Consider the following 27,447-nt stretch of genomic DNA (forward strand, 5'->3'; position numbering starts at 1 on the left):
CAACTTGCGTCTATTTGCATCTGGGATTTTAGACAGGCTTTGGAGATTTGGGAAATGGAGAAAGAAGATTGTCTGAAAGAGATTGTATAATGTGACTGCCTGTGTTATTAGGGGACTAGAGCTGATAATTCAGGCAGTCTTTTCCAGTTCTGTGTTCCTGCAGGCCTGTAATCCCAGAAGATGCCAAGGTCACTACCAGAGACAAGAAAGCCCGGTGCAGCGCAGAGAGAGAAGGCATTTCTGATTAAGCTACCAGCTTCAGAGAAGGGAGATTAGGAATCATGATCATCCATTCTGCACACCACACCTGATTAGTATAAAAAAAGGTAAAATCAGCAACTGTCATATTACCATCATATTCAGGAATTTACTTCTTTGATGAGTCCAAACAAAAGAGTCACAAGGATTTTGGCTGGCTGACTCGGTGTGAATTTCTCCTGCAGCTCTTCTGCCTGTCTGCTCTATTCCCACCTGTCCAAACAGCAGTGAGCACGGGGGACTCTGTTTGCTGTAAAACTGCCCGAGTCTTGGGAGACTGATGGGGACTGAGTTCTGTGTGAGTTAGTTTTCCACAAAGCAGCCTGTTTATCTTGGAAGGAAGAGAAGAAACCTTCAGAGAATAAGAGAATAAACTCAGCCTTCCTGGTTTCCAGCTGAAGGTTTGAGGAAGAGTGTAGATAATAGCGACCTGAGGCTGAACATCTGTGTTTCTTGCACTTCCCATGGTGCTTGTTTGCAAATCTTACTTCCAGCAGTGCCAGAACTTCACGCTTATCCCAACCCCAAAGGTTACAGTGTTGATACAGGAAAGGTCTTTGAGTGGATCTGGATTTGGATGACATTTTTGCCAAAGCCCTAAGCAGTCACTGGGGGACACATACATGTGTTTGCTACACTACAAAATGACTTGTGTGATTAGCTGGAGGAGATCCCATGCTCCATCAGCGAGGGCTTCTGGGTACTGCAGAAGTTTGAGTCAGGCTGTGATGTCAGGCAAATGTTTTCTTTAGGAAGTTAGTTTGGAGGAGGATGTGCAGTCTGCCCTCAGGTCTGTAGTGGTGTGGTTCTGGGTGCTGCCCTGTACATAGCGCAAGGTGGTGCATCGTGCAGCTGTTTGCTGGGGAGGCAGGCTGTGTGGTGGTGGACCAATGTGGATAGTCCCACATTGGAAGTGAGAACGAGTCTGCTGAAAATTAAGAAATCAGTTGAGGATGTGCTTTGTGCCCTCTGGTGCTAAATTCTTCTGCTGAAAGTGTTAAGAATTCCTCAGAGCTGTGAAGAAGCTTAAGCAAGTAATTAAGTTTCCCTCATCTGTCCCTCAAATTTAGTTTGCATTGTTCTCAGAGTCCTACATCTCATGACTAATATGCTGCCTGCACAATGCTGTTGATTTTTTACCAGATGGTTCTTGGGTCTGTAGTTGAATCCAGGGCAAAAGCAGTTAGTTTTTCTCCTACCCAAGTGAAACATGCTGTCCCCCACACAATGCTCTAATTGAATTTTGGACATTAAGACAACGATAATGTGAAAATATTTTGACCAGATGACAATTGTTTTTTAGATATTCTTGGGGATTATTATTCATCATGAGTTAAGGAGCTGGCATTGGGTGATACTGGAACACTCCTCTGTACTTTTTTATAATTTATAAATCATCTAGTGTTGAAACAAAGTTTAAATGCAGAAAAAAGCTTGAGTTCAAATATGCAAATGTGGCTAGGAAACAGAAAATGCATGCAGTGTGATCTGCCTGTTGCTGCTTTGTAACTTTTCATTTCTGTCACAAGGGCCCCTTTTCGTGTCCTCCACCGCTGCGGTGATGCCTGCTTGCATCCTTGGGGTACCTTTGGGGTGCAGAGCCCTTCTGAGTAAAGGCAAAGCTTCTCCTAGAAAGCTGGCAAGGCCTCTTTGGCAGTGTAACTGGGATGCACAGCTCCATCAGTGCTGTCTCAGTAATGCTCCCCAGCTTATTGCTCTGAGATTTTGACTGATGTTTAATTGTGGAAAAGCAGTGAATGGCAATTACTGTTTTTGTCCAGCCAGCTGAGAAGGAGGGGCACATTCAGCATAGGTGAAGGCCTGGTGGCATCTGTCAAGAAATGAGTGCTATCTGTGCCTTGGTGCTGGGGAAGCTTCTCTTCAACTAGAAACATAGCATCCATTGAAAAGATGGGGTGCACATAGTGTATGTTTAACCACTGTTTCCTAACATCTTCAGGACTCAGAAGTGCTGCAGAAATATGAGATGCTTTAATGCTTTTTCCTTGCATGTGGAACATGGCTCTCAAATGCAGCTGTTGAGAACAGGTGTGTGATAAGCACTCCTTCCCTCTTCAGCAAAGTGGTGATGGATACCATCTAATTTAAACATACATGCTTTTTCTCTCCTACAAGAATAAGAACTTCCAAAATAGTATACATGTCTAGAAAGAACCAAGTGCCTTGTCTTGGCCCCCTCCTTTCTTCCCCCTGCTACCAACTCAAATTACCAGCAAGCTTTGGAAATTTCAGGGCAGTGGAATCAAGGTGCAGCTGGCCTGCATGTGTTGCACCAGCTGTAATGCAAACGATATGTTCTGAAAGAGGCTTTTCTCACTTCTGTAATTCCTGGATATTGTTGTGCAATGGGGACACGTGATAATTTGACTTAAATGTGTTTGCTGATGCATTCCGCAGAGTATACTGCTTCTTTTGTTCCTCTTTAGCAAGAGACAATATCAAAATCCAGTTGCCCGTCTGCGGCGTGCCTGGATACAGCTGGGGCTGCCCTCTTGGCTTTCCCAACCATCAGTCACAGGGTGATCCCGTTGCACTTGATACCACTTGGTTTCGAGCTGGCTGCAATGGTTACTTAGTAAATCCCTGGTTCTTTTAGCCATTTGGACCACTCATTACACGCTCAGGTTCTCCTCCTTTATTTCTGGAGTCAGCGGTGCCTTCTGCTTGGTGGTAGCAGGGCTGAGGTGGGGAAGAGCCTGGCTGAGCCCCGCGCAGAGTATTAGAGGTCCCCATCAATCCTTCTTCTCCATATCCAGAGCAGTGATACTGTGGGTACCGGGGGCTCAGTTGTGTAAAAACAAAAGCTGATGTTGATTTAATCCCATTACATTGCGTTGATCTCTCAACCACTGGACTCTTAGTAGGATTCCAGCTTTAATCCTGTAAGGATCAATCTGGCCCGTTGCTTTTCTGTCCTGATCCTAAATCCCCCTTTAATCTTGTTAATTACACCAGGCCTTTTTTGGTCTCGTTTTTTCCCCTAGCGGACCAGCAAAACCCCGTTACATCTTCACGTTGCCATCTCTCTCCTGGTGCTTTTGCCCTCTGTGGCTCCTGCTGCATAGTGGGGTGCTCCTGTATCATGATCTGATCCTTTGGGCTTCCACAGGGTGAGGTGTTGTGCCCAGTCCCTTCTGGTTCCCATAGGGCTCCCTTTTTTTCCCCATCTGTTTTTGATACTGTGTTGTCTGAAGGAGGAGGCAGTCACGGAGCATGAGAGCCGCTTTAACCTAGGAAAAAAACTGAAAGAAGGTTTCTCTGACTGGCATATCATGGAGGGCACTGTGGGACAAGGAACTTCTTGGGGAATATGGAGCAATCCTGTGGTAATGAAGCAAAGGCTCGGAGGGGGTCTTGGGACAAGGCTTGGGCGGTCCTGTGACCCCAGATCTATTCTGAGGGTCAAGGAGGATTTCAAGCTGCTTAAATCAGCCTTTTAATCTTAACATGTGCTTGGTCGCTTAAGGAATGAAATTATGTGCATCCAGACTCAGGGCTCTTTATCTTCCCGTTGCACTGTCTGCTGGCCTCCAAACCCAGCGCTGCCTTTTCTCTGTAACGCGCAAGGCCAATTTCTCACTGTGACAATCTGCTCTTGGCACTCACAATAATAGAAACTAGCTGTGTGTAATGTATTCATCTCTGGTATTTCCTATACTGTAAAGGAGAAAACCGACCCAAAACTGCACCTCCATTTGTTGTAAGTCGATCAAGAGCTGACAGATCATTGCTGGGACATGTCTGCGCTGGGATCGTGACCACCCTGCCAGATTTTCTTCCTTTATCTCGCGGGGCTGTTCCCTCTTCCCTGCCAGCCCTGCTCTGCCTCACGCAGCAGAACCTCCTGGTTTTCCAGCCTTTCGGCCAGATCCCGGCTTCCTCCCATCTTGCCAAAATGCGCTGATCTCCTCCTCATTGCAGTGACAGGTCTGCGGCATGAGCAGCCACACTAATTCCCTTTCCACCAGAGAGAGGGAAAGGGATTTTGGATCATGGGGTTTGAGCTCTCCGGATGTGTTTATGCTAATTGAAGCAGCCCTGGTGCTTAATTTTTGGAAAGCACTTAGAGCCATGACAAGAGGTGGCAATCGTTTTGAAGCAGACGTGGGCATTTTCCCAGCAATTGTAGGGTTAAGGAAACTGCAGAGGGGTGACATGGTGACTGTGTTCCATATTTTTGTGTGTTGCCAGTAGCGAGAAGGGGGAAACTTTGATTTCTAATCCGCTTTGGAGGAGGCTCCGTATCAGGGTTGCACAGAAACATCCAGTCAAGCAGCTCCTTTATCATAAAGGGGATTTTAATTAAAACTGTTCTCGCATCATGAGCGGAATGAGCATCAGTGCCAGCCAGCCCTGTACTGGGCATTTATCTCCTTCAAACCACATTACCAGTAATTGCTGCATTAAATCAAAGTCGAGGGAGATTACAGGTCTGAATTGGGCAGGCGGCCGGCACTGGTGCAAGGAGCTCCGTGCTGCCGAGGCGCTGATACGGGAACCCCCTCGCCCCTGGCCATGGGTGAGGGTGGGAGGGCTGCAGGATCCCCAGCAGCCCTTCCTTCTCCCAGCGGGGTGGGAGGTTCCCCACGAGCTGGGAGGAGCAGAGCAAAGCCTCTGAAGCTGCCACTGTTTTGCTATTAGCTTCCTCTTAAAACAAACAAGCAAAACAAAACAAAGCAAAACAATAATAAAACAACCCCTTTGGCTTTGCTGTCCCACCCCGTTCTCTGTTCTGATCCACCACAGCCATTCCTTTTTGTTCACCCTCTAATGCTTATTCCAGCCCCGAAGCTCTAGAGTAAATTTCTTCTCTTGACATGTCCCTTTCTCTCCCCACTTGTCACAGCCCCGCTATGGAGCTGTAACCTGGTCCCCTTCTGTTTCGAGAGCTGCTCCCCATCTTTGTTTCTCCTCTCACCGAGGACTTGTATTTTCCTTGACCTGTGCCCCTTGGCCAGCCATGGCTCATTAGTCTGTTTAATTATTTTTCTAGGTTTTTAAGTATTTTGTCGTCTCAAGCTCTGGAGCAGGTGTTTCCCTTCTTCTTGTCCCTTGTTGTACTTGTTGTTCTTGTGACCTTGTTGCACGGCCCCAAAATCTGTCTGATCATTGCAGCACTGCGCTCACCTCCGCTCTGCAGGCCTCTGGCGGGGCCAGGCTGAGAAATGGCCATGCCCACACGAGCTGTTGGCCATACGGACTGGCCGAGGTAATGAGATCTCAGTGGGCAATCACTGAACTAGCAAACTGTGACAGCTGGATTTGTAGGGGCTGTTATTAGAGCTATCCCGTAATTGTACAGGAGGTAAGTCAGGAACAGAATGTGCAGAGAGCATGGTGGTTTTTTTATGTAGCCATCATTCTCTTCGCATCTCGATGGTGGCCACGCGTTTCGCTGGTCTGCGACACTTGGATGGCACTGTCATTTTTAAGGCCTTTTGCCCTTTGGCACTCTGCCATTCTGAAATTCATAGAATCATAATCATAGAATGGCTTACGTTGGAAGGGACCTTAAAGATCATCGAGATCCAACCCCATGCCATGAGCGGGGTTGCCCTCCAGCAGCTCAGGCTGCTCAGGGCCCCATCCAGCCTGGCCTTGAGCACCTCCAGAGATGGGGCACCGCAGCTCTTTGGGCAGTCTCTGCTGGTGCCTCACCATGCTGAGTAATGAATTTCTTCCTAACATTTAACCTAAATCTGCCCTCTTTTAATTTGAAGCCAATTCTCCTCGTCCTTTCGCTATCTGCCCTGGTGCTAAGGCCCAGATGATGCCTGTAAAAGAGGACGCTGTGGCTTGACTTGCAAAGCAGTTTAGTCACAGACACCCAAGCTGTATTAGATTCATAGACCTTCAATATTCATACACCTTTTTCAGAAGCTGTCTAATTCTGAGCCGCTGCAGGAGGTGTGCCTGCTGTGCTCCTTAAGAGCTTGGAGTTGCAGCTTTTGCTTCATTACAGTGTGAGTTTGAGATGCAGCTTAAGTGTTGCCCTAGTTTGACTCTGGCCCACGCACAAATCCCTAGCTTGAGATAAGTGGTTCTCTTAAATTCAAGCTAAGAGACCCGTGAGGCTGAGGTTCGAGTGCTGCCGTTACCCAAGCTGATAGCAGTGGGATGCTGTTAATTTTGGCAGTGGTAGACCCATTACTGTGAGTGCAAGCAGCTCCATCGCAGCGTAACCAGAGAGGTGCGTGGAGAACATGAGCCAAGTCCCTGGTGAAGATCTCCTGATAGGGATAGAAAACAGAGAGGAGAGTTTTCATGTGAGCCAGGAAAGCACCTTTACAGCATCCTTCTTGTGGTTGAGTGGATGCAGACAGTGGCAGCAATAGGATGAGAGGTTATGGCCTCAAGTTGTGCCAGGGGGGTTGAGGTTGGATGTAAAGAAACATTTCTTCCCAAAAAGAGTGGTACTGCAGCGGCACAGGCTGCACAGGGAGGTGGTGCAGTCATGGTCCTGGAGGTGCTCCAGAGCCCTGTGGATCTGGCACTGAGGACGTGGTCAGTGGGCATGGTGGGGATGGGCTGGCAGTTGGACCAGGTGATCTGTGAGGTCTTTTCCAACCTTAACTATTCTGTAATTCTTTGAAATTGGGGTAAATGAATGTGTGTGAGTTGTAGAGGTCGCAGAAAGCTGCTGAGGAGATGGTGTTGGTGCTACAACCAGAGGAGGCCCTCAGCGGTGGCTGTGCAGAGCCTCAAGGTGCTTTGGCCTGTTCTAAGCTGGCTAGGAGGTCCAGGGGCCTCAGGCTTCATTCTGTCCTCGTGGATCTTAGAAAAGTATTTTTAGCCATTACATTACTTCCCAATAGAAGACTACTGAGCCCATGTCTTGAGACTTTGTGATGAAAATAATCCAGAATTTTGGGCTTTGATCATTGCCGCTTTCTCAGAAATAAATAGGTTTCCCAAGCAAATAAACACAAAATCTAGGTCTTCCCGCCTCTTGCTATTTTTGTCTCAGTCTCAGGCAGAAGGTGACGTGAAGGCTGCTTGATACCAAAGTGCTGGCATGGCCTCAGTTTACCTTTTCTTTCTCCACCGCAGCTTTCTGCTCCTTGAGTAAAACCGCCAGAGTGGGGCCGTAACACCCACAGCAGTAACCAGCACTTCTGCCCTGAGGAGAGGCGTCCCTGGGGTCGCTCCTGCATTAAGGCATGGTTTGCTGCTGTCGCCATTCATTTAGCAAGTCTGACTTTCTTCTTTCAGGGTAAACTGTGTTGTTCTTGCCAAACCTTGGCTTTGTGTGCTATTTCTGGAGCCTTTCTATGCACTCAGCAAATGCACCAAACTCTTTGCTGCAGCGCTTCTGGTATTTTGCTCAAGTCTCTTTTGAGCTGGCTGCAAGTTTGAGGAGTTTGGGATTTCTTTCTTTCTTTTTTTTATTTTTAAATGCGAATGAGGAAAAAGCAGGATTCACTCGAAGCTTTGCAGCCATGCAAGATTTTAAATTGAGGCCGACAGAAATTAATGGACAGATGTAATTCTTCTCTCATGAAAATTGTCTTTGCAGATTATGCTGAAGGTGTCTCATTCAATATGCTGCCATGCTGGAACCATTTCCAAAGCATTTTCTGAGATGTACTGGTGACATGCTGTTTCAGCATCTGAAGGACCTACCTGCACTGTTCTCCAGCTCCTCAGTTCCTACCACTATCTCACGCGGCCTGTGCTCCCTGTTTATTTCTCTTGTACTTCCATTCAATTAAGAGTTGAGCTTAAATAATATTTTTGACATGTTTTGTCTTTTGCTTGCATGGTTACAGCGTGTGGGCAGCTGCTCTTCTATTCTGATGGAACCAATTTAGGTAGGGAATGCCTTTGCTCCTGCATAAAAAGAACAAACGACTGCCTGGGGAATCCTTTCCCCCAAATTCTGGCTGTGTATGCGTGGTAGGGGAGCTGTGCTGATCTAAGGTAGAGGTGAATCTCAGTCAATACCAGCGTGATTTAATGTGTGGACACTCTTTATTTTGACACAAGTACCTATTGCTATTTTTGTTTGTCACATGGGAGCAATTTGATAAGCGAAGGGGGGAGGAAAACCCATATCCAACCCTTCCCTGCTAGGGCTGGAGCGCTTGGCAATGCGAGCAAGCCACTGCCTTGTACTGAAATGCTCTGTGATAAACGATCACGTGCTGCCTTCGCCCCAGGCTGAGGCAAGGTGAAACACGTTGGCTCCAACCCACAGCAGAAGGGGTCTATCCGGTGAGCCACCGCCGAGCACCAGGAAGTGCAGCGACTGTCGCTCCTCTTTGCACCGCCAGCGAAATCTCCAGTGTAGTGCAGCCCTCGTTTGTGATTCATTCAATTAAAAATACTTGGTGAGAGTATCTCGGATATTACCATCTGGTGACTTTTAATAATATTTATTCCTAGGAAGATAGATCTTTAATTAAGGAATTAACCTTAATTTTTGTAGGCTTAACGTAGATCTGGAGAAATGCGCAGGCTTAAGTCTTTCTCTTCTGGATCTCCTTGTTAACTGTCTAGGCAAAAGTTGTCCCCTGAAGGATAGTCTAATTGAACTGCTGCTGCCTGCTAAGGGAAAATCCAAGTGGATTTTGGCGAATCTGTACTTCAGGTGGGCATAGCTGTTCTCTGAGAATCTGGAGCTCACTGGTGGATGTAACAGGCCTCTACAGTGAAGCGAAGCTCTTGGCTGAATTCTTTGTCTTTGTTTCCCCTTCTCCCCTCCCACCCCAAGGAATAAAGAAAGGTAGCGTGGCTGTCATGTAATGTCTAAACAACCAAGAGAAAACTTCTTCCCTTCTTTGATGTTGAAATCCTGCATCTGGAAGCCTTTTTGTTTCTCATGTAACAGGCAGAAAGCATTTTGACGGGCATCTAGCATTACCAAGATCACTGCATACACAAGTGATCCCTAAAGAAAGCTGTGCTATGATCGCATTCTTTGCCAAATGGCTTAGCCCAGAAGTACACTTATTTTCTTCCTGAAGCAATGCCAAGCACTTGGAGTTCTCCTTGAAAAGAGGCCCAACACGTGGGTATTTCTTTTTTTTCTTTTTCTGGAAGATGTATGTATTTTCTTTTCCCCTTCATACTGTGCCTCTGGTAATAACCAAAGTGATGGAGCCTGTCTGGTTTTAGAAGCTCCTTTAGGGCTTGTCGCGTGTCATACTCAGATGTGCTGGTGTTTTCTCAAGACAGCATAATTAAAACCTGTTTTGTAATGTGTGTAAAGCAGCGGGCCAGGGTAGACACGAAAGTTGAAGTTGTGTCTTACGCGTGCTGCTGCTATATCCAGACTGCTGTCAGCCTTATTTTGCAACTTAATCACTAATACATTTTTGTGAGTTATTGTCCTGTTAAAGCTGTCTTCCTGGGAGCTGGCTTGTTAGCTAGCATGATGCCTAAAATGTAAGTTTTGGGAGCGCAGTCTTCTGACAGTGGATTTTTCGAAGTTCAGATGAGGTTCCCCACCACCATACATTTCTCCTCTGTAATAATTTAAGAGTCAGACTTTGGGCAGTCTCAATTTTGCCTGAATAGACTCTGGGGCTTTGTTTGGCAGCTGAGGTTGTGTGTATACAACCCCTGTATTAGTATGAGGTTTCACCAAGTTCGGGATGCTCCTGCGTACACTGCTCTAACTTCATGATGAAGAGACCTCACTCTCTTGCAACTTCACTGTCTTTCTTGACAACTTTAACTGCATGGATTGGGTATTCGGGGATCCTGGATTCTGCTTGAGGAAGATCCCAGCTTTTTCATGCTTTATTTTGTAGGCTTTTGGGGCTTGCCAATGCTCCTGTTCTACTGGATGGCTGCAAGAAAGCTCTAAAAACTGAAAAAGCCAGTTTTCCAGTAATCAGAGGTCTTGCACTGTGCTGCTCTAGCATGCTCACATGGTGTCCTGGCTCTGCCTCCATTTTCCATGCCCTTCCCTAAAGCAGAGTGTGTTTAGGCTTTGAAAATAAGTGGTACTTAGGAAATAATTATTTTCAGTTCTGACCTGTCCTCTTTTGCTGTGTGTTTGCAACTGTGTTTTAAAACTGCGCTAGTTTTCCAGTCTAGACAAACCATTAATATTTAATAGCAAAGTGTAGGTGTTGCAGGGAAGAGCAGAGGACAGTAACAGGATGCAGGTATCTTATGACCGAGTTCAGAGTGTGCATCTTGCCTAGCTGCTCAGCTTCTTTAGATCGGTTTCAGGACTACAAAGCTTCCTTTGGGAGTGGTAGAGGCAAACAAACTCCATCACTAATAAAGGAATATCTCTCACTGTCCCTTAAGCCTTCGCTTGAGTCTGTCTAGGAGTTTTAGATTGGATGTTAGGTAAAATTTCTTCCAATAAAGAGCCTTGCTGCAGTGGCACAGGCTGCCCAGGGAGGTGGTGGGGTCACCATCCCTGGAGGTGTTCCAGAGCCGTGTGGATGTGGCACTGAGGGACGTGGTCAGTGGGCATGGTGGGGATGGGCTGACGGTTGGACCGGGTGATATCAGAGATCTGTTCCAACCTTAATGATTGTATGAGTCTTTGCCTTTTAGGATGCCCAAGTCTCCTGAGCTCCCTGACCTGCATGCATATGCTGCAGCTTAAGGGAAAATGCTGTACTGGCTGTAGGAGTAGAATTTATGCTCTCCCCTCCTCACTCCCATCTTATGTTAGAAATGAAGGTGTCTGAGTGGTCCAGATGATGATTTACAGAGGTAGGCAAGGGTATAATTTCATGCATCTTGGAAGCTTTGCTCCCATTAACTCAAAAATCTGTCTGATGGCTCTATCACTGTTGGAGCAGCATTCCCAAGGGCTCAGCCCACACAGTTGTGCTGGGAAGTCTGTGGCTCCATGTTGGGCCTGGGCTGAGACCATCGCTGTTCCTCAGGGCTGACAGCAAGTCTTCCAGCTGCTATTTAATGTGGACATAAAAAGCCTGTGGAGCAGCGCCTTGGGAAAATCGGTTGCTTGTATTGACTGTGCAGATGTGTGCAGATGGTTTCACGTTAGGCATTGCTACTTCTGCAATCAGTGCTGGGGATATTCTTCTGGATTCTGGTTTCTTCCCTTAACTGCTTTTCCCATCCTTTTTGCTTTTTTTTAGATATCTGTAGTTTGTGGTCATAGGAAAAAGGTTTTTTTGTTGTTGTTTTAATTGTCTTATGAACTAGGTATAGATATTAAAGTTGGTATTGTGAAGGAAGCTGAAAGTTGGGCGTTAACACTTTGATAGGGGCACATTGCTTTGCGAATGGAGAATGTGCAGCAGAAGATGATTGAAAAGGGAAATCTCCAGCGCTCTGAGGGGAAAGGAAATGAACAGGAACTATTCGAGAGCTTCCATTTTATTAAATAAGGTCTTTGGTATTTTTCTCTTTTAAACTTCTTAAAGTCTTGAATTGTGTCCATGAAAGCAGGAGGAGGTAATGACTGAGGTCCCATTGTGTGCCCGAGAGATTTCCTTGGCAGGAGCAGAGCTGTGATGGGGCTATCTTCTCCGCTACGTGTAACTCGATATTGGCCACTCTCTCTAGCTTTGGGCTTCTTAGCTCTTCTGCCAGAGGGATTTTAATTGCCTTGGATTCAAAGCGTATTTTTGGGGTAATTTCATTTGTACTAATGTGGTTTAGGAACATTAATCCTAATGAATGTAAAGAATCACTAACACTAACTAATCAGTCCAGGTTCGGGAGAGCAGTGGTTCCTATGATTTTAGCAGAACATTGAAATGCTTCTCTGTGATGTCCTTATTACACTGATCCAACATGCTCCTGTTTGCTTCTGCTGCTGCTGCTCCTCATCCCCCAGACCCGCTGGTTCCATTTCTGCTTAATGCATCTCATCCCTGATCTTGAGCATTAGCATGCTTAACGTGTTTCACTGGCAAAAACCCACGGTGGCTTGGTGCTGAGTTGTTTACTCTCCTGAATAGCTGATCCGTCACCAGCTCTTTGTTCTAGTTAGGTTATATCAAATTTGGAAGAAAATGATCAAACAAGCTTTTTGGAAAAAAAGTTGCACTTACACACACCAAACAACCAACCAAACCAGAAGGCCATAAAATGCAGCCCTGTCTGGGAGTGATGGCTTTGCAGTGCACTTCTCACCAGGCATGAGCAAAGGCCACGTTGCGCCCAGGCTGTGGGACTTGCTTTGGTGCAAAATGAAGAATCTCTTGCAGTTTTAAAGATGCAGTCCTGGTACCCGTGTGCTGTTTGTTAACATCGGTGCGAGCTGGCTGAGCTGCTTGATCTATTTAGCTGCTGTGGAAATCAGTACATACCCAGCCAGAAAATGCATCCTTGCTTGCTGGCATGTTTCCTACATTTACATCAGTCTTTAAAAAGCAGAGACATATTGTATGCTGCTCATCAGATCCCTGATGACCCAGTTTAGCAGATGTAGTGATTGGCTAATTGTTAAAGATGCCATTTTTGGTGGGTGAGAGGAAGAGCATCAGCCAGGCTTCTAGCGATGGAGAGTTAGAATCAGCGGAGGTAAGAGCTCTTTAGAGGGAGTAACTAGATAAGGCTTAGATTAATTTGCCTGGAGAACAGAGAATTATACTGAAGATTTTATAAATTCAGTTTATAAAATGAAACTTGGTATAATTTCCTTAGTAAAGATCAGTGTGGTGTAACAACTGTACAGCATGGAAATAGCTCAGACTCCATGCTGTATGGCTGTAACCCCACACTACTATGATTTTTTTAGCAATTTGTGAAAAATATGTCCATGGAAAATATCTGCCACAGATGCACTTCAAGTGCGGGGAGATCATAGCTGGTCTGTGTCCTTGTGACTGTACTTGGAATTGTGGCTTAGCATGCTGGCTCTGTGCAGCCCGAGGAGAGCAGGCAAAGCAAAGCCCAGGGTTGTGGTCTTGTGTTTTCCAAAAACTCTCCTCAGTCTGCAGACATCAAAGAGAGCTGTGCATGTGAAATAAAATCCTAGGTTTTGAGAACGTTGGGAAAAACTTGTGTAATCTCCGTGCCTTGCTCGGCACACAGAAAGAGGAAAATCAGGTAAACGCTGCTACAGTGGCATGTAAAACAGTGTCTCTAGGCAAAGTGATGGGTTGGTAGGAGATGGAAAATCATAAAATTCAATGTTACAGAAAGGATAATCAAATTCAGCACTAACTAGATGGGTGATGCTGTTAGTAGAGGGAGCTGTGAGATCGGTAAATATGCAAACATACCAGGCTTGGTTTTTTTTCAGGCTCCTGGCATTAGAAATAGCAGTAGAGGAACCAGAGCTACTGGTGCAGAACATGAAACTGGATATTATAGGGATAATATCAATCTGCAAGAATAGTAATCGTGACTTTAACATGTATTTGAGATTATGTGTGGTTCAGATAGGGTAGATGTAAAAGGTGATAGGCTGTATTGTATGCAGTAGACTGTAAAGAAGAAAAAAGAGTAATACTGATAACACAGGATCTATTCCTGGTCAAAATTGCTGTGGGGAAGAATGGTAAAAGAGGTCCCAGGGGGAGCCCTGTGAGTCTGCTGGAATCTCTCCTAGGATTGGATTCGGATACAGACTCGAATCTGTGAAATGATATTATTCCCAGAACCATTATAGAGATAAATATTAGTACGAGAAACTTTAATTTCTCAGATACGGCTTGGAGAACAAATGCTGCTAATAATAATAGGGTTGGAAGATTTCTTCACCGTAGCATCGTCTGTTGTTGAGACAGTGGATGTATCATAGCCAGTGCGACTGCTGCAGGAAAACAAACTGTTCAGAAGCCTCCATGTCCCCAGCTTGGGACTGGGTGATGGTGGTACAAACTTCAGTACATGAAGTTACATCTTTAATGAGGTCAGTGAGCTGGATTGAAAGGTGAGACACTCGAATGTAGAGCTGTGTGGTGGGGGGGATTTTACTGTTTTTTCTTTTTGTCAGTAGTACTTTGGATGCATATTCCTGATGATACAAGTAAAGGAAGGAAAAGCTTGTATGTAAAAACTTCAACTTAAGTGGAGCCATAATCATTTTAGAAAGGATGGTGGGTGTGAAAAGAGAGTTTACAAGAGACAATAAAGAATCGGCAGAGCCTGCTCTGTCTTCAGTGTCAAGAAATGTGGGGATAAAGGGGTAAACTGCCAAAAATCTAGCTGAATTAAACCTTGCAAATGTTTCCAAGAAAATGGGTGACAGATTGTGAAAATACAATGAAGGAGAAAGAAGGGTGTGGGGCCACTCAGTGTTGAGGACAAGATAGTTAAGGAAGGTAAATCTGTAGGATAAGATAGATAAATAGATAGATACACCTAAGATTTTTGTATATATATCTAGGATATATATATATATATATGTATGTATATATACGTACCTGTAAGGGAGATATGAACAAAAGCAAAAGTTTTTGTGTTGTTGAAAGAGTTGATTATGGGCACAGAGGATGGGTAGCAGGCGTGGAATTAGGGTAGGAGCAGCCATGTTAGAGACATGTTGTGGGCCCTGGTGTGTGTGGGCTGGGGAGCGGGTCTGCTTGGGTAGCAATGCTGCCTGAGTCTGAAAGCGAGAGAACCAAGCTGCAGATCCAATGCAAGTTTTACTAATGCTATCGAATCAGGAGTGGTATCATTTGCTTGGAGAAAAGGAAGCGTCACAGCTCTCTTTGTGGGGGATGACCTGAGTAAGTACAGACCTGTTGGTCCAGCCTCTTGTATGCAAAATCTGAGATGAAAATAGTAATTAAAGACTAGGGCACTAATGAAGAATGGGTTAAAATACAGCACAACTTCATCAGAACATGGCTGTGCCAGGTCAACCTAGCTCTTTAAAGTAACAATTTGTTTCCTTAATGGGTTGATACGTCCTGTTGTAGCGCAGATCTACAGCATGATGGTGGTGCCGCAGTGGAAGGCGCTAAGGAGGCAAAAGAAGGTGCAGTTTAGTGCTGGAACTGTGAAACACATTAGCTGCTAACCATCTTATTCTAGCTAATGTCTTTTTTTATTCAAAAAAGAAGAGAAAAGATGAATGCAGGCTAGCTCAGGTGGAAGAAAAGGCTTCTAGAGACTGGGGAATAGAAAGCCTGTTGTGAGAAAAGACTGGAACAGCTGCTTGTTTAGAGGGGATACATCAGGGAGGTTAATTGTAAGGGAAGGAGAAAATACGTTTAAGCCGGAGGACAGCACTGGCATAGGAACAAAGGACAAGCAGAAATTGTTCAGGAATAACTTTAAGCCCAAGATGAACACAGCCCCCAGCTGCTGGCGGGTGATGTTCTAGAGCAGGCTCTTGCCCAGGGGAGCAAGCATAGCTGCAGAACCTGATTCTAAGATGTAGCCTGCTGAACCTTAGGAAGAGACTAGGTTATGTTATAACCTATATATGTATAGTAACAGCTGATCTGATTCTTTGTGTCAGAAGGTCTCTTCCAGCTTGAATACTGCTGTGATTTTAGGATTTTTTGTCTGCGTAAGCATTTGCAGGAACAAAGCTATGGTTTTACCACGGTTACCTAACTTGTGTTACTGGAAATACGTGTACATAGCAAGTTATATGGTAATGTAGTTGGGCATTTATCTCTGAATAAAATTATGGAGTGCAGCCTTCTTATATTTGACTAATACTGTTGTTGCAGGTCAACGTGCAGTGGTAGACCAGCTATATGGACAGTAGTTCATTGCTGGGCAGTAAAGTGTGGGTATTCCTGCTGTGTCCATACTGGCAGGTACAAGTTTAAAGCTGGTTTATGTAATTCAGTTTTCTCTGGGACGTGGGGGATGTGATGCCTTGTTGCTGCGTTGTCACCCAGGTCTCCTAATGTTGGTTAAGGCAAAGTTCTTCAATCTGCATTAAGAACTCGAAAGCATTGCAGTTGTGTGTGGATCTGCCGTAGCTGAAGCAACCAGGAGGCTGGGTGATACTCCCTGCTCCCCCCCTTCCCTTGTTTTGTTGTGCCTGTTTGACAGTTATTTATAGATAGCAAGATATCTGCACTAGGATTTGGAAATGGTTTATTCCCTGGAGGCCCGGTTGAAAATAACAAAAATTGGATTGTGAAATAAATGTAAGGTTTTTAACTTAGTTAGGGATTTGCTTTTAAAACCTCGGGCAGTAATATGGAGTAGCAAAAACAAGATGTGGAAAAAGACTTTGGGTTTTTGTAAATTAATGCCTTTTCATAAACAGATGTTATTGGAGATCTAAATTGCCTGGATGCATAACAATGAGCTGTGCAAAAGAATGAGGGGCAGACACCTATTGAACATGTGGTTACAGGAAGGGGGAAGAAAGAAAAGCACTGGCTGCTGAGAGGAAACCAGATCCAGTCTGTGCCCTGCGGTGGGGCTTGCAGGGATGGCAATGAAGGGAAGCCAAGCAATCTAAGTAATTAAAGGGGGGCTTTGATAAAGATAGGGGACAGACTCTTCAGCAGGGTCTCTTGGGATAGAACAAGGGGAGAGAGTTTACAACTAAAGAAGAGGAGATTCTGTCTGGATATAAGAAAAAGGATTCTTACAGTAAGGGCAGCGAGGCACTGGATCAGGTCACCCAGAGAAGTGGTGGATGCCTCATCCCTGGAGAGGTCAATCATCCCAAGGTCAAGCTGGAGGGGCTCTGAGCATCCTGATCTAGCTGTGGGTGTCCCTGTTCATTGCAGGGGAGGTGAACTAGATGGTCTTTAAAGGTAACTTCCAGCTCAAGCAATTCTGTGATAATCTGCTGGAGGTGAGCTCCAGATAGTTGGTCTGAGGCAAGGGTCACGTCAACTGGGCAAAGGCAGAAGATGGACATCCGTTTGGGCATCATCCTTCTGCAGCAAGGAGGTTTAGCAGCATAGCTGCTTTCCCACTTACGGACAATTAATTTCTCTGTTGTCTGTGCAAATCTTCAGACAGAAACAACTATAGAAGTGTTTTGTTGGTGGTGTTTAAGAAGTAGCAAATGGCAAGCTTTATACTCCCAAATTTGGCCTGAAGTGGCCCTAGGAAAGCTGATGAGAGTGGGTGGCAACTGTAATTGCTGCTCATGTGTCTCCTAGCTGTCCTTCTTCAAAGGGCCCCAGCAAAAAGAGTGTTGGGGGCAGAGGACACGCCAGGAACTGCCCTGCTGGTGGAGAGGTCAGAGGCTGCGATTTGGGCACCTGTCCCCACATTGTGAGGTGCCATGCGTGCAAACTGCACTAGGTAATATAACTTCTTGGGAGAAAAAGAAAAAAAGAAAGAAAAAAACTAGAAATTAACTCTGAAGGGAGCTCAGACTTTCAGTTCTTTTTTTTTTTGTTTTGGTGTCTGAAGTAAAGTGAAGTAACCACAAGAATGCAGTAAGGGGGCAGAGAGAATGAGAGAAGGAAACCCAGCTTTCTTGGCTCTAAAGCTGATAATCTCTGAATGCTGTCGTGCAGAAATGGCTTTGAGAGCCATGGAAAGAGCAGGTAGGTAGTACCCAGTTGCACTACGTAGGAGCTAAAGATCAGAAGTGGTTAAAGAAAACAATCAAACGAAAAAAAAAACCCAGACTACAAACCACCACACGGTGTGCACTGGAAAGAGTAGAGGGGATTTGCAGAGCTTTCCTTCGTTTTGATCACTGTAGCATTCTCAGTTTGGAAGCCTCAGAGGGAGGGTGCTTCACCTGCTCAGAGGACAGCTGGAATTATGCGTAGGTTTTGGCTGCCGACCATTTGGTAGACTCAGCGCAGCCATGGGCAGCAACTCACGCTCTTTGCCGTGGGCGCTCATCCCCCGCCCGTGTGGTGTCTTCTAAGAATCACTGGTGGGCTCTCGGGTTTCCGTAATGCGTCCGGCACAAGGGGCCGGGCCGGGTGAACCTGCTGGCCGTTTTTGTCAGAGCAATCCAACATCTGTCCCCGTCAGTTATCCCTCCCCGGGAACGCGCCCGTGTCTTTGGAAAAGGTGCCGGGGAGGGGGACGCTTCCAAAAACGGGCACAACAACTGGCTTTGCCCCATGGCCCCAGGGCAGTGCTGAAACCCTCGGGGGGAGCGGGACAGCTGACAGCGGGTGACCCGCTGGCCCTGGGGTCCCCTCGCCTGGCTCCCCCCTGGCAGCTGCCCGGCCCCGGTGCGGAGCAATGGCGAGGCGTCAGCCGATACCCAGCCCGAAAGAGATCCCTTGGCGCGAGGCACCGAGGTGGCCGCTCTGCTCTGCCCCCCTCCGCAGCACCAAAGGGTTCTGCGACGCTAATCCTAGCACCTGTCCCTGCCTGGGGCGGCAAGGAGAGTTTGGGGTTGGGGGAGGAGCGGTCCCATATGTTTTTCGCTGTCCTGGATTGGGAGCGTTCCCTCTGACGCACCTAGAGCCCAGAACATATGCTCTCTTCAGATCCGAAATGCTGTCTGCTTCCTTCCATCCCCGGTGGCTGCAGCGAGGATCCTGCCTTCCCTGCTCCCCGGCAGCCGCGCCACTTGCTGCCCGGGCACTGCAGGACGCCGCGCGGTCGAGGCTTCCAGGGCCATTCTCCGTACGGGATTTCTAATTTTAGGAGCCTCCGCTGCGTATGGTTGAGCGCTGCCTCGCTGGATCCCAGAAGAGAGGGGCTGAGCCGAGCCGAGCCAGGCAGCGCCTTTTTATTTTCAGCTGAGCCAGTGTCAACCTGAGTGGCCCCAGAGGCCTGAGCCAAGCACTGCGCAGGGCTGCCAGAGTCCTTCCCACCAGGCTGAGAGACGGAGGCTCGCGTCTGAAGCCTCCAGTCCCGCGTCCTCTTGGCCTTCACCTGGAGGATCTTTGGCTATGTATGGTGTGTATTGTATGGATTATCAATACCCAGTCGTCCAGGTAAGCGGAAGGAGAGCGGCATCTGTACGGCAGCGCGGTGCTTGCTCCTGGGGCACGCCGCAGCCTGTGCGCAGGTTGGGTAGGGCGCTGCTCAGCGCGTGCCAGGCCTCGGCTCCCCAGAGGCTCTGCCTTGAGCCTCCTTGCATGCGAGTGCTCCTGTTTGGCACTTCCGGACTGCAGTGTTTGAGACCTGTGTGCTTTGTTTTGCATTTTTGGCTTTTAAAATACTTTTTTTTTTTTTTTTTTGATGGGGGGGTGTGATTTGACAGCAATGTCACGCTCTGCCAACTGCTGTGTTGTCAAGTGCCTTGCTGCTTTGTCCAGGGCATGTGACTTGTGAGTGTGACTGCAGTCTGTCCCTACGGGGCTGGCAAGCCACCGGGAGCGGCTGCTCGCCCGCTTTCCTCCTCCCTCCCCTGAAACCACCAACAAAACCTTGAGCAAAGTCTTGTTTGTCACCTTCCCATTCTTGAAGACCCAGCAAAGATCTGTAGGGCGGGAGGAATGGGTGCAGCGCTTTGCTCGAGCCTTGCTGGGGAGGGGGCTATATTTGGAGCACACGTGTGCGTTCCTGGCCCGTCCTGTGAAGTCTTGGAGGAGCCAGAGGCCGTGGGTCAGGCTCGAATGCTTTTGGAGCCAAGTGAAGGATGATGTTCTCTGTGCAGCCCTCGGCTATTCAGTGTCAGCATTCCTCATCCTCAGAGGCCTCAAATCCATCCAGAAAATGTGAAAGGTAGACTACGAGGTGAAGATTATCTACCCTGAGATAGTTCAGATAGCTGCTAAAGAGTATTTTGTTAGGTTACCTTGTACCGCGGGTTTTGTTACGTACATGAATAGGCTCCACCACCAGAAGTGTGTCTTTTGGTTGTTAAGATTTGTCCCTGATAAATTGGTTCTTTGCACTTGAACCTTTTTTATTCTCCCTCTGGCCTTGATCCAGCTGGCAGGTTTGCTCCATCTAAACTTGAGCCAGCACAGAAATGCAGGTAATGGGATGTTAAAATTGAAGGCTGTGCTTTCTTTCCACCCTAGCGGCACAGGGGAATTAGAGGCATAGCAAAAGAAAAAGTCCTGAAACTTACTGAAAGCAGAGTGGTTGTGGCTTTCTCTTCTCTCTCCATTTCTGTCACTTTGGAAGTGTACATGTAAACCACTTGGGCCAGCTGAAGGTTAGTTCCCTAGTTGTGCCCTCTCCAGCGTGATCTCAGCAGCCTTGCTCTATCGCCTACTGCTTGAACGGTCTCATCCAACTCATTTCCTGATAGGGTGTGAATGATAGGAACTGTGTCATCAGATACATCTTAGGTGAGCACAGGTTGGATATTAGGGAAAATGTCTTCTCAGGAGGAGAAGAGCCGTGCTGCAGTGGCACAGGCTGCCTATGGAGGTGGTGGAGTCACCATCCCTGGAGGTGTTCCAGAGCCATGTGGATGTGGCACTGAGGGACGTGGTCAGTGGGCATGGTGGGGATGGGCTGGCTGTTGGACCAGGTGATCCCAGAACCTTAATGATTCTGTGATGCTGTAATGCCACTTCACAGTGCAGGAATGAAGTTTCAGTGTGTGTGTGCCTGTGATGCGCAAACCCCCTTGAGAACCACAAGTATTGGCATCTAGATCTGTTCTGAATATATGTTTTTTGAATAAATGCAGCAAGTAGGAAGGGATAATCTCATGGCTCCAAGCAGTATGTTCCTTGGGCTTCCAGTGCTTAGCTCTGTTTGTGCATTCTTATTGCTTTCAGCAGTCTGTTCTGCAGTTGGGGTCCTTGTTTCCCTTTTATAGAAGGCATAAAGGGGCAGCTGAGTGAGAGCCCACCAAGCTTATTGTGCTTGACCATCAGACAGTGCTTGTACCCCAGTCCTCAGGGGGGAAGATGACTGGCACAGATCAACCAATTAATTTTATCTGCCTTATTATTGGATGTTGCTTTGTTGGCTCCAGGGTGATCCCAAGACAACAAAGACCTCAAGTGTTAACAAATGTCATCTTGTTCTCAGTGGTATTCTGGAAGCTCTTGAAACTCTGTATTAGATATTCAGTTCAGATGGGTTGGGGGCAGTCAGATCTCCTGCAGACCTGTGATTCTTGTTGCCTGAACTTGTCCATTAGAAATTGGGTGTTTTCTTTTGCCAAACAGGAGCAAAGGTAGATAAACTTCAAGCAAGAGAGAGGAGATGCTTCAGACCGATGGGAATCCCCAGTCCTCTGGCACAGCCTCAGAGCAGTTGTACCAGCAGGGGGGCAGGAGACAACGCAGGGCAGGGCACAGTGTTTGATTAGGCGCTTACCCATTCTCTCCTTTCTGCAAAGGGCTCTTCTGTGGCAGATATTTCTGAGGGTTCCTAAGGTGGAGGCCAGAATGGATTAGAAAGTGATGCTGTTTCACTGAGAAGAGATGGGATGAATGTAGCACACCTCTATGGCAGGTTGGATATTGGGAAAGATTACTTCTCAGAAGGAGTGGTGCTGCAGTGGCACAGGCTGCCCAGGGAGGTGATGCAGTCATCATCCCTGGAGGTGTTCCAGAGCCGTGTGGATGTGGCACTGAGGGACGTGGTCAGTGGGCATGGTGGGGATGGGCTGGCTGTTGGACCAGGTGATCTTAGAGGTCTTTTCCAACCTTAATGATTCTGATGATTCGAAAGGTCTGTGCTATATCCTTCCATCTGTGACAAGAAATTTCCACCCTGTGGCACAGTGGAAACCAGGTGAATGCGAAAGTTGAATTAAGTTTGATTGATTTACAGAGGGCTGAAGACGAGATGCACGTAGCTAAAACTCAGAGCTTTGCCATGGTGAAGGGATAAGGAGGTCACCGTGATTTGACCCAGAATTGCGCTGTGGAATCTCAGGTTTGTAATAGAGGGAGAAAAAAAAATCCAAGACTTTCCCCGGTTGTGCAATATGGCCTGCAAACCTGTAGCGTCTTCAAAAGTGAGTTAGTGGAGAGGATGAAATAACTCAGGAGAACATGGACTCTGAGTCACAGCCCCATGGGGCCGTGTGGGGCCTGGCTGCCTCCCAGAGGACCACACAGCGGGCTGCCTGCTGGGGCTCTCTGCATCTCAGCAGAGCAGTGAGGCAGCAGCTTGCTCTGGCTTTTCACAGCAAAGGAGGGAGCTGGGCTGCGAGGTGTGCTCCTGCTGCCCTTTGGCTGAACAGGAGGAAGGGAGGGAGGCAGAGGTGTGTTTGCAGCCATCAGATTGGGAAGCAGCATGGAGCAGCACAGCAACACAAGGCTGTGAAGAATCACCACTAGGCGTACATATCTAAATGTAAGTTATAACAGGGGATACAAATGCAAAGGAGAGCAAACGGATGAAAGGTTTTACCGAGCTGTCTTTTCTGCTGGAAAAGCCTGGGGAGCCCCTTGAGGGCCTGGGGTTAAGAAGAAGGGCAGCTCAGCTCAGCACTCTGCTCTGGCTGAGGAACCGTGCCCGGTGCTTGGCCTCTATGTAGCACGTTGGGGAAATCTGGGTGTCTGGGGTCCGGCTGCTCTGTGAGGCACCAGCAGTGGGCCCTTCCTGGACTCTATAGGGAAGGAATGCTGCCAGCCGCGGGCAGCTCAGGTGCGGAGGTAGTAAGGGCCAGATGCTCACTGAAGATAAATGGGAAGGTGCGGAAATGGGGAAATGAGCAAGCTGGGAAGGAGCCCGGCGCCCTCCGGTTTTTATCACGAACGAAACGCAGCTCCCGGCGCTGCTACTGCTTCCGGTTCAGCACCCGGGCCGCGCACCCCCTCCGCTCCCCTTTGTACGGGGCTGACAGCTCGGCACCCCGCGCTGGGACGCGCCCCTCCGCCCCGCGGCGTCCGGCCCGGGGTAGCGCCGCTCCGCCGGGCAGGGGGCGGCCGGAGCTCCCGGAGCCGCGGAACCCCTTTCGGAGCCGGGCCGGGCGGGGCGAGGCGGGCGGGGCGGGGGCGGGCCTGGCTCGCATTAATTACCTTCGGCATTCGGGGGCGGTGCTTCCCGCAGCCATCTGGATGAGCCGGGGGGGGGCGGCGGGAGGAAGGGGGAAGAAAGGGAGGAACACGAGAGAAGAAAGGGAGGAAAAAGGGCTCGGGGGGCACCGCGCCGGCAAGGCAGTGCAGCGCAGGCACCCGCCGCCCGCCCGCCTGCCTGCCTGCCTCCTCGGGGCTGCTGCTTTTTTTTTTTTTTCCCAATTTTTTTTTTTTTTTTTCTTTTCCAACCCTCTTCTTTCCCCCTTTCCCCCTCCCCCCCCCTTTTTCCCCTTCTCCCTTCCCTTTTTCCTCTTCTGTTGTCGGGTTTCCCCCATTTTGGTTTATGGAGAAAAAGAAAATGGTAACTCAGGTAAGGCTGGCGGGCGGCTGCCGTGCCCGGCTTTGTCTCGGAGGCGAGAGGGCAGCGCGGGGCTCTGCCGGAGCCCGGGGGGGTGGGGGGTGGGTGCGAGAGAGCCCCGGCGCTCCGCCGCTCACCTGGCGCGGGGGTCCCGCACTGCCCTCTAGGGAGAGCGGGGCTGCGGCCGCCGGACCCGGGAGCACAAAGGTGAGCGGCCACCCCCGGAACCGAGAGCTGCCCGGCGGTCGAGGGGTGTGCATCGCCCGCTGCTCGCCTTGTAAGGCTGCTACATGGTTTGGGATTTGGGTAGTTTTTTGTTTTTTGTTTTTTCTTTTTTAAAAAAAAAAAAAAAAAACAACAAAAAAAACTTGTTATTTTTGGCATGGCATCTGCAAGTCGCCACCGGAGGGAGGGGGGCAAAGGGAGGAGGAGAGCGGCATCGCAGAGCTGGAATCCTTTGGAGTTGGGCATTATATAATGCCCCGCAGTGCCTTGCGGAGCTGGGAACCTTGGGGGGATATTCCTAAGGGGAGGTGGAGGGAAGAGCTCTCACAAGGAACTTTTCTTCAGTTCGGGCTTTTTCTTCTTTCTTTCCTGCGGAGCTTTGCATTTTCCTACCCAGATGCACACTGTAGCCCTGGCTGCACTCGTTGCCCCTGGCTGTGTCCCTCTTTGCCAGCCCTGACCGAGCTCTGCATGTCCCGCTGCACGGGGCCGAGCAATCTGCTGCAGGGAGGGACACCCTCTCTGACCCTTTCATCTCCCATCCCACTTCCATTGTCAGGGGCTGAAAAATGGGTCTCTGTCCTATGTAGTAAGGTATCTCCCAAGCCCCACCTCTGCTCCTGCTGTTTCGTCCCATCCATTACTGATTCCTTTATATCTGGACCGAGGCTTTCTGTTTTGAGGCTGAAGAGCTCTGCAGAAATCTCCGGAGGCACTCTGAACCTATGTTTAGTTCCGTGAGTGATGGAGAAGAGCTGTCTCTTCGCAGGCGGGGTCCGTTTGTGTGTGGCTACATGCTCGGGCTGTGCCAGGCTGGATGGAGGGGGATGCCCATGGGCACATTCTGGAGTTGCTATGCACAGCTTTATATGCAGGGTGCTCCCTGCCACCACCGTTATGCGGTGCGGGATGGCGCTGAGCGTGTGCGGTCAGTGTGTGCCTGGGAGCAGGCACCTCAGAGCTGCCTGATTTGGAGAAAGAGGTGCTGGGAAGGATGGGGTGCTGCTGGAGCACTTGGTGAAACGGGAGGGCAAATGGAAATTCACCTAGAGCTTTGGGATGCGGTTGGGCTAGATGACCTTAGTGGTCTTTTCCTACTGTAACGGATCTTAGATATCCTTGTGGACCGCACATTGTTCGCATTGCTTGACCTTGCATTATAGCTGTCTTAAGAGCATGCAGTACCCAGGCTAGGATTGCAGGGTTTGCACTGCATAGTGATGCACTGATGTTGAGGAAGATGCACGTGTGAGAAAACCCCAAAAGTAAGGAGCAGAGCTTGGGCTTCCCCTGGCTGGGGCTCTGGGGATGATGATGATGCTCGCTTAGGTGAGCACCGCAGTGCTGGGCTGCATGGGGGACGGTGGCATCTTGAGGGCGATGTCCCCGTCCACAGCATGCTGCAGTGGCGTGGCCTCATTCACAGCTTGTGAACTTGCTTCCTTGGGGCTCCATTTAGCTTATGAAAAGTCCACGCTGCTGGTACCTGGAGCTGCTGAATGAATTCGGCATTGCTGTAGCAGTGCCTTGCTCTGCTTGGTTCCATCTCCAGACGCCGCTGTCTGCCTTGTCTGTTGCTTTTTAGGGAGCAGCTTGCCTGTTTCCTTTGGAAATCTGGGAGATGAGCTCTTGTATAGGCACGAGGGGATGGTGAGACAAGGTAGATTGCAGCTGGTGAGGAGAATGGAAATAGTGATAGATGGGAGGTGCTGGAAGGGAAGAAGAGGAAACCTAAATAGCTAATTGAGAGCAAGAGCTCAGATTCATTAACAGAAAGCACCCTGCTCTGATTCACCCCCCCTCCCCCCCCCCCCCCCGGCTTAATCCTAAATCGGTGAAAATGAGTGTTAAACGGAGCCCAGTACAACATGTGCTAATTGCAGATGAAAGAGAAACTCTTGGGTGGATGGGAATTCCACGTTTAAGGGCTTTTTCTCCTTGTGGTGCATGGCGAGGCTGCTGGCTTGCGCGGAGCACAAAGCCCTCCCTTTCTTGGACAGCCCAGTGCCGTGCTGGCGTTTTCCTCCGAATCTGTTTCCCATCAGAGCTGGGAGAGGGGGAAGGTGTTGAGCATCTCAGGGGGCGGGAGGGGAGCTCTGCCTCTGTCGGGAGTCCCACAGCCCATGTGGCAGCACTGAGCGCAGGGCCGTGTGCCTTTGTAATGAATCACCCCGCCATTGTCTGCTCCCCTCCCTGCTGCCGCGATGGAGCTTTCACCTGGGCTGCTGCCTGCGCGCGGGCCTTCTTCCAAGCTGGGAAGAGGAGGAGGAGGAGGAAGGGCTACTCGCCGTAATTAAAGCCAGAGCAGGGAAAGCTGCTATTTCCAGCCTGCAGCACCCCGGTTTCCCTCATTCTCGCGCCTCGAGTGGCTGCCTTTTGATGTGGGTGTAGGCAGAAACATCTGAAGGTCCCCTTTTGTGAGGTTGTGGGATCACCGGGCTCCATTTTGCGGCACCATCCGAGGTGCCTTTGCTGCCGGCGTGCCCCCTCCTGTCCCCCAGCACCCCTCAGCGGCTCCAGCCAGAGCCGTTTATCTTGGCACGTGTTTCGCTCGCTGTGCTCTGCCCAGGGCTCAGGGAGGTGATGGCGTTTGTGGCTTTGAGACTAATTTATGTCCTTGTTAAAACGAACCAGCGAGCAGTCTCATTTTTTCCAGAGGTTTTCATCCCTTCCCCCTTCCATAACCCTTTCCCTCCCAGACCCCATGTGCAGCTAGAGACAACCTTGCACGGCCCAAAGTTGCTCGTTCAGCCAATGATTTAAAAAAAAAAGAAAAAAAAAAAAAAAAAAAAAAAAAGAAAAAAGACAGAGCTCCATAAATGGAGATCTTATTTAAATCAGAGCAGCAGCTGACTCATTAAAGGCCTCTCTATCTCCTTTTCTTTACTCTGCCTTGTTCTTTTCCCCTGTCTCCCTACCTCCCATGACAGCGGTCTGTGCTCACTCTGGGCTCAGGCAGTGGGGGTGGATTTGGGGACCAGAGACGATGCCCATCATGACAGCCACCTCACAAATGTGCGAAGCATCCTGTTGTAGGAGATCATCCTCCTTTGTTTGAACTGTCTGCAGGGGAGCCCGAGTGCCAGGACAGCCTCTCCTCCTGTCCCCGTATCGCTTCTTTGGGATCTCCTTCCCTCTGGCAAGCTGGATGCTCCAGCATCTCCTCCTTCCCCCTTTCCCCACCCTTCCCTCAAAAAAAGGGGGGTGGTGGTGAAGAAAGAGCTTTTTCCACACATTGAGGGATTCTCTTGGGAGCTATCGCTATTCCCCAGCCCTTTTCCTTGCTTGGAGGATGGCAGCCCCCTCTCCCTCAGCTTATTCGCTATTTGCTCCTTGGTTTGGTGTCCCCCTTGCATGAGCTGTCTGAAGGGGATTGCTCTTCTTGTATCCCACGGCCTCATGCTCTTTTTCTTTCATTGCCGTTCTGAACGCGGTGCTTGTTTATGCGTTACCTGACTTTCTGCCTCTGTGTACCCCCTAGTTCTTGCCTCCCTTCTGCTGTTTGTCGTAGGACCTCGGTTTAGCGCTGCGGGCACCATGTCAGCAGCAGAGGTTTGTGTGAGAGGAGTCCTGGCCAGGCCCTTTTCCAGGAGAATCTCCCCCGGAGATTGAAGGATGGACCTGCAGCTCGCTTGCCCTGATGTAAGGACTTGTTTGTTTGATGTGGGCCTATGGATTGTGTCTGTAACTGTTGGGATAAGTAGGAATTTAACTGCTGGTGAAGAAAGGCTTATTCTTAAGGGCTTTTTCCCTTTGTCACCTTTCCTGAGCGCTTTCAGATGTGCCGGAGTAAAAGCAAACTCACAGGGCAGCCTCGGGATGGCAGAAGTTGCATGTAGCATTGCCTAGGAGGGATGGCAGTGCAAAGGGAACCCGATACGGCAGTGCCATTTCCTTCAGTCCTCG

The 27,447-nt window shown here is 48.7% G+C and overlaps 1 protein-coding gene across 14 annotated transcripts in view; it reads left to right on the top strand.

Annotated features, from left to right (window-relative positions):
• The window catches only part of RBFOX2 (RNA binding fox-1 homolog 2), a 157,918-nt gene that overhangs the window by 59,102 nt on the left and 71,369 nt on the right, over window positions 1-27,447 (top strand). Inside the window, exon 1 of one of the 14 annotated variants that reach the window (XM_042889489.1) lies at window positions 18,559-19,013. The exons of 11 other annotated variants lie outside the window; for them this stretch is intronic. In XM_042889489.1, coding sequence (XP_042745423.1) covers window positions 18,969-19,013 — 45 coding nt within the window. In that variant the 5' untranslated portion in view covers window positions 18,559-18,968. Of the gene's footprint in view, window positions 1-18,558; window positions 19,014-23,252; window positions 23,329-25,389; window positions 27,184-27,447 lie in introns of those variants that run through there. 2 more of the 14 variants (XM_042889491.1, XM_042889490.1) reach the window with 2 other exon arrangements.

This window comes from Lagopus leucura, unplaced genomic scaffold (assembly GCF_019238085.1).
Source record: "Lagopus leucura isolate 7727_CA_CO unplaced genomic scaffold, USGS_WTPT01 Super-Scaffold_100159, whole genome shotgun sequence".
Classification (NCBI taxonomy): domain Eukaryota; kingdom Metazoa; phylum Chordata; class Aves; order Galliformes; family Phasianidae; genus Lagopus; species Lagopus leucura.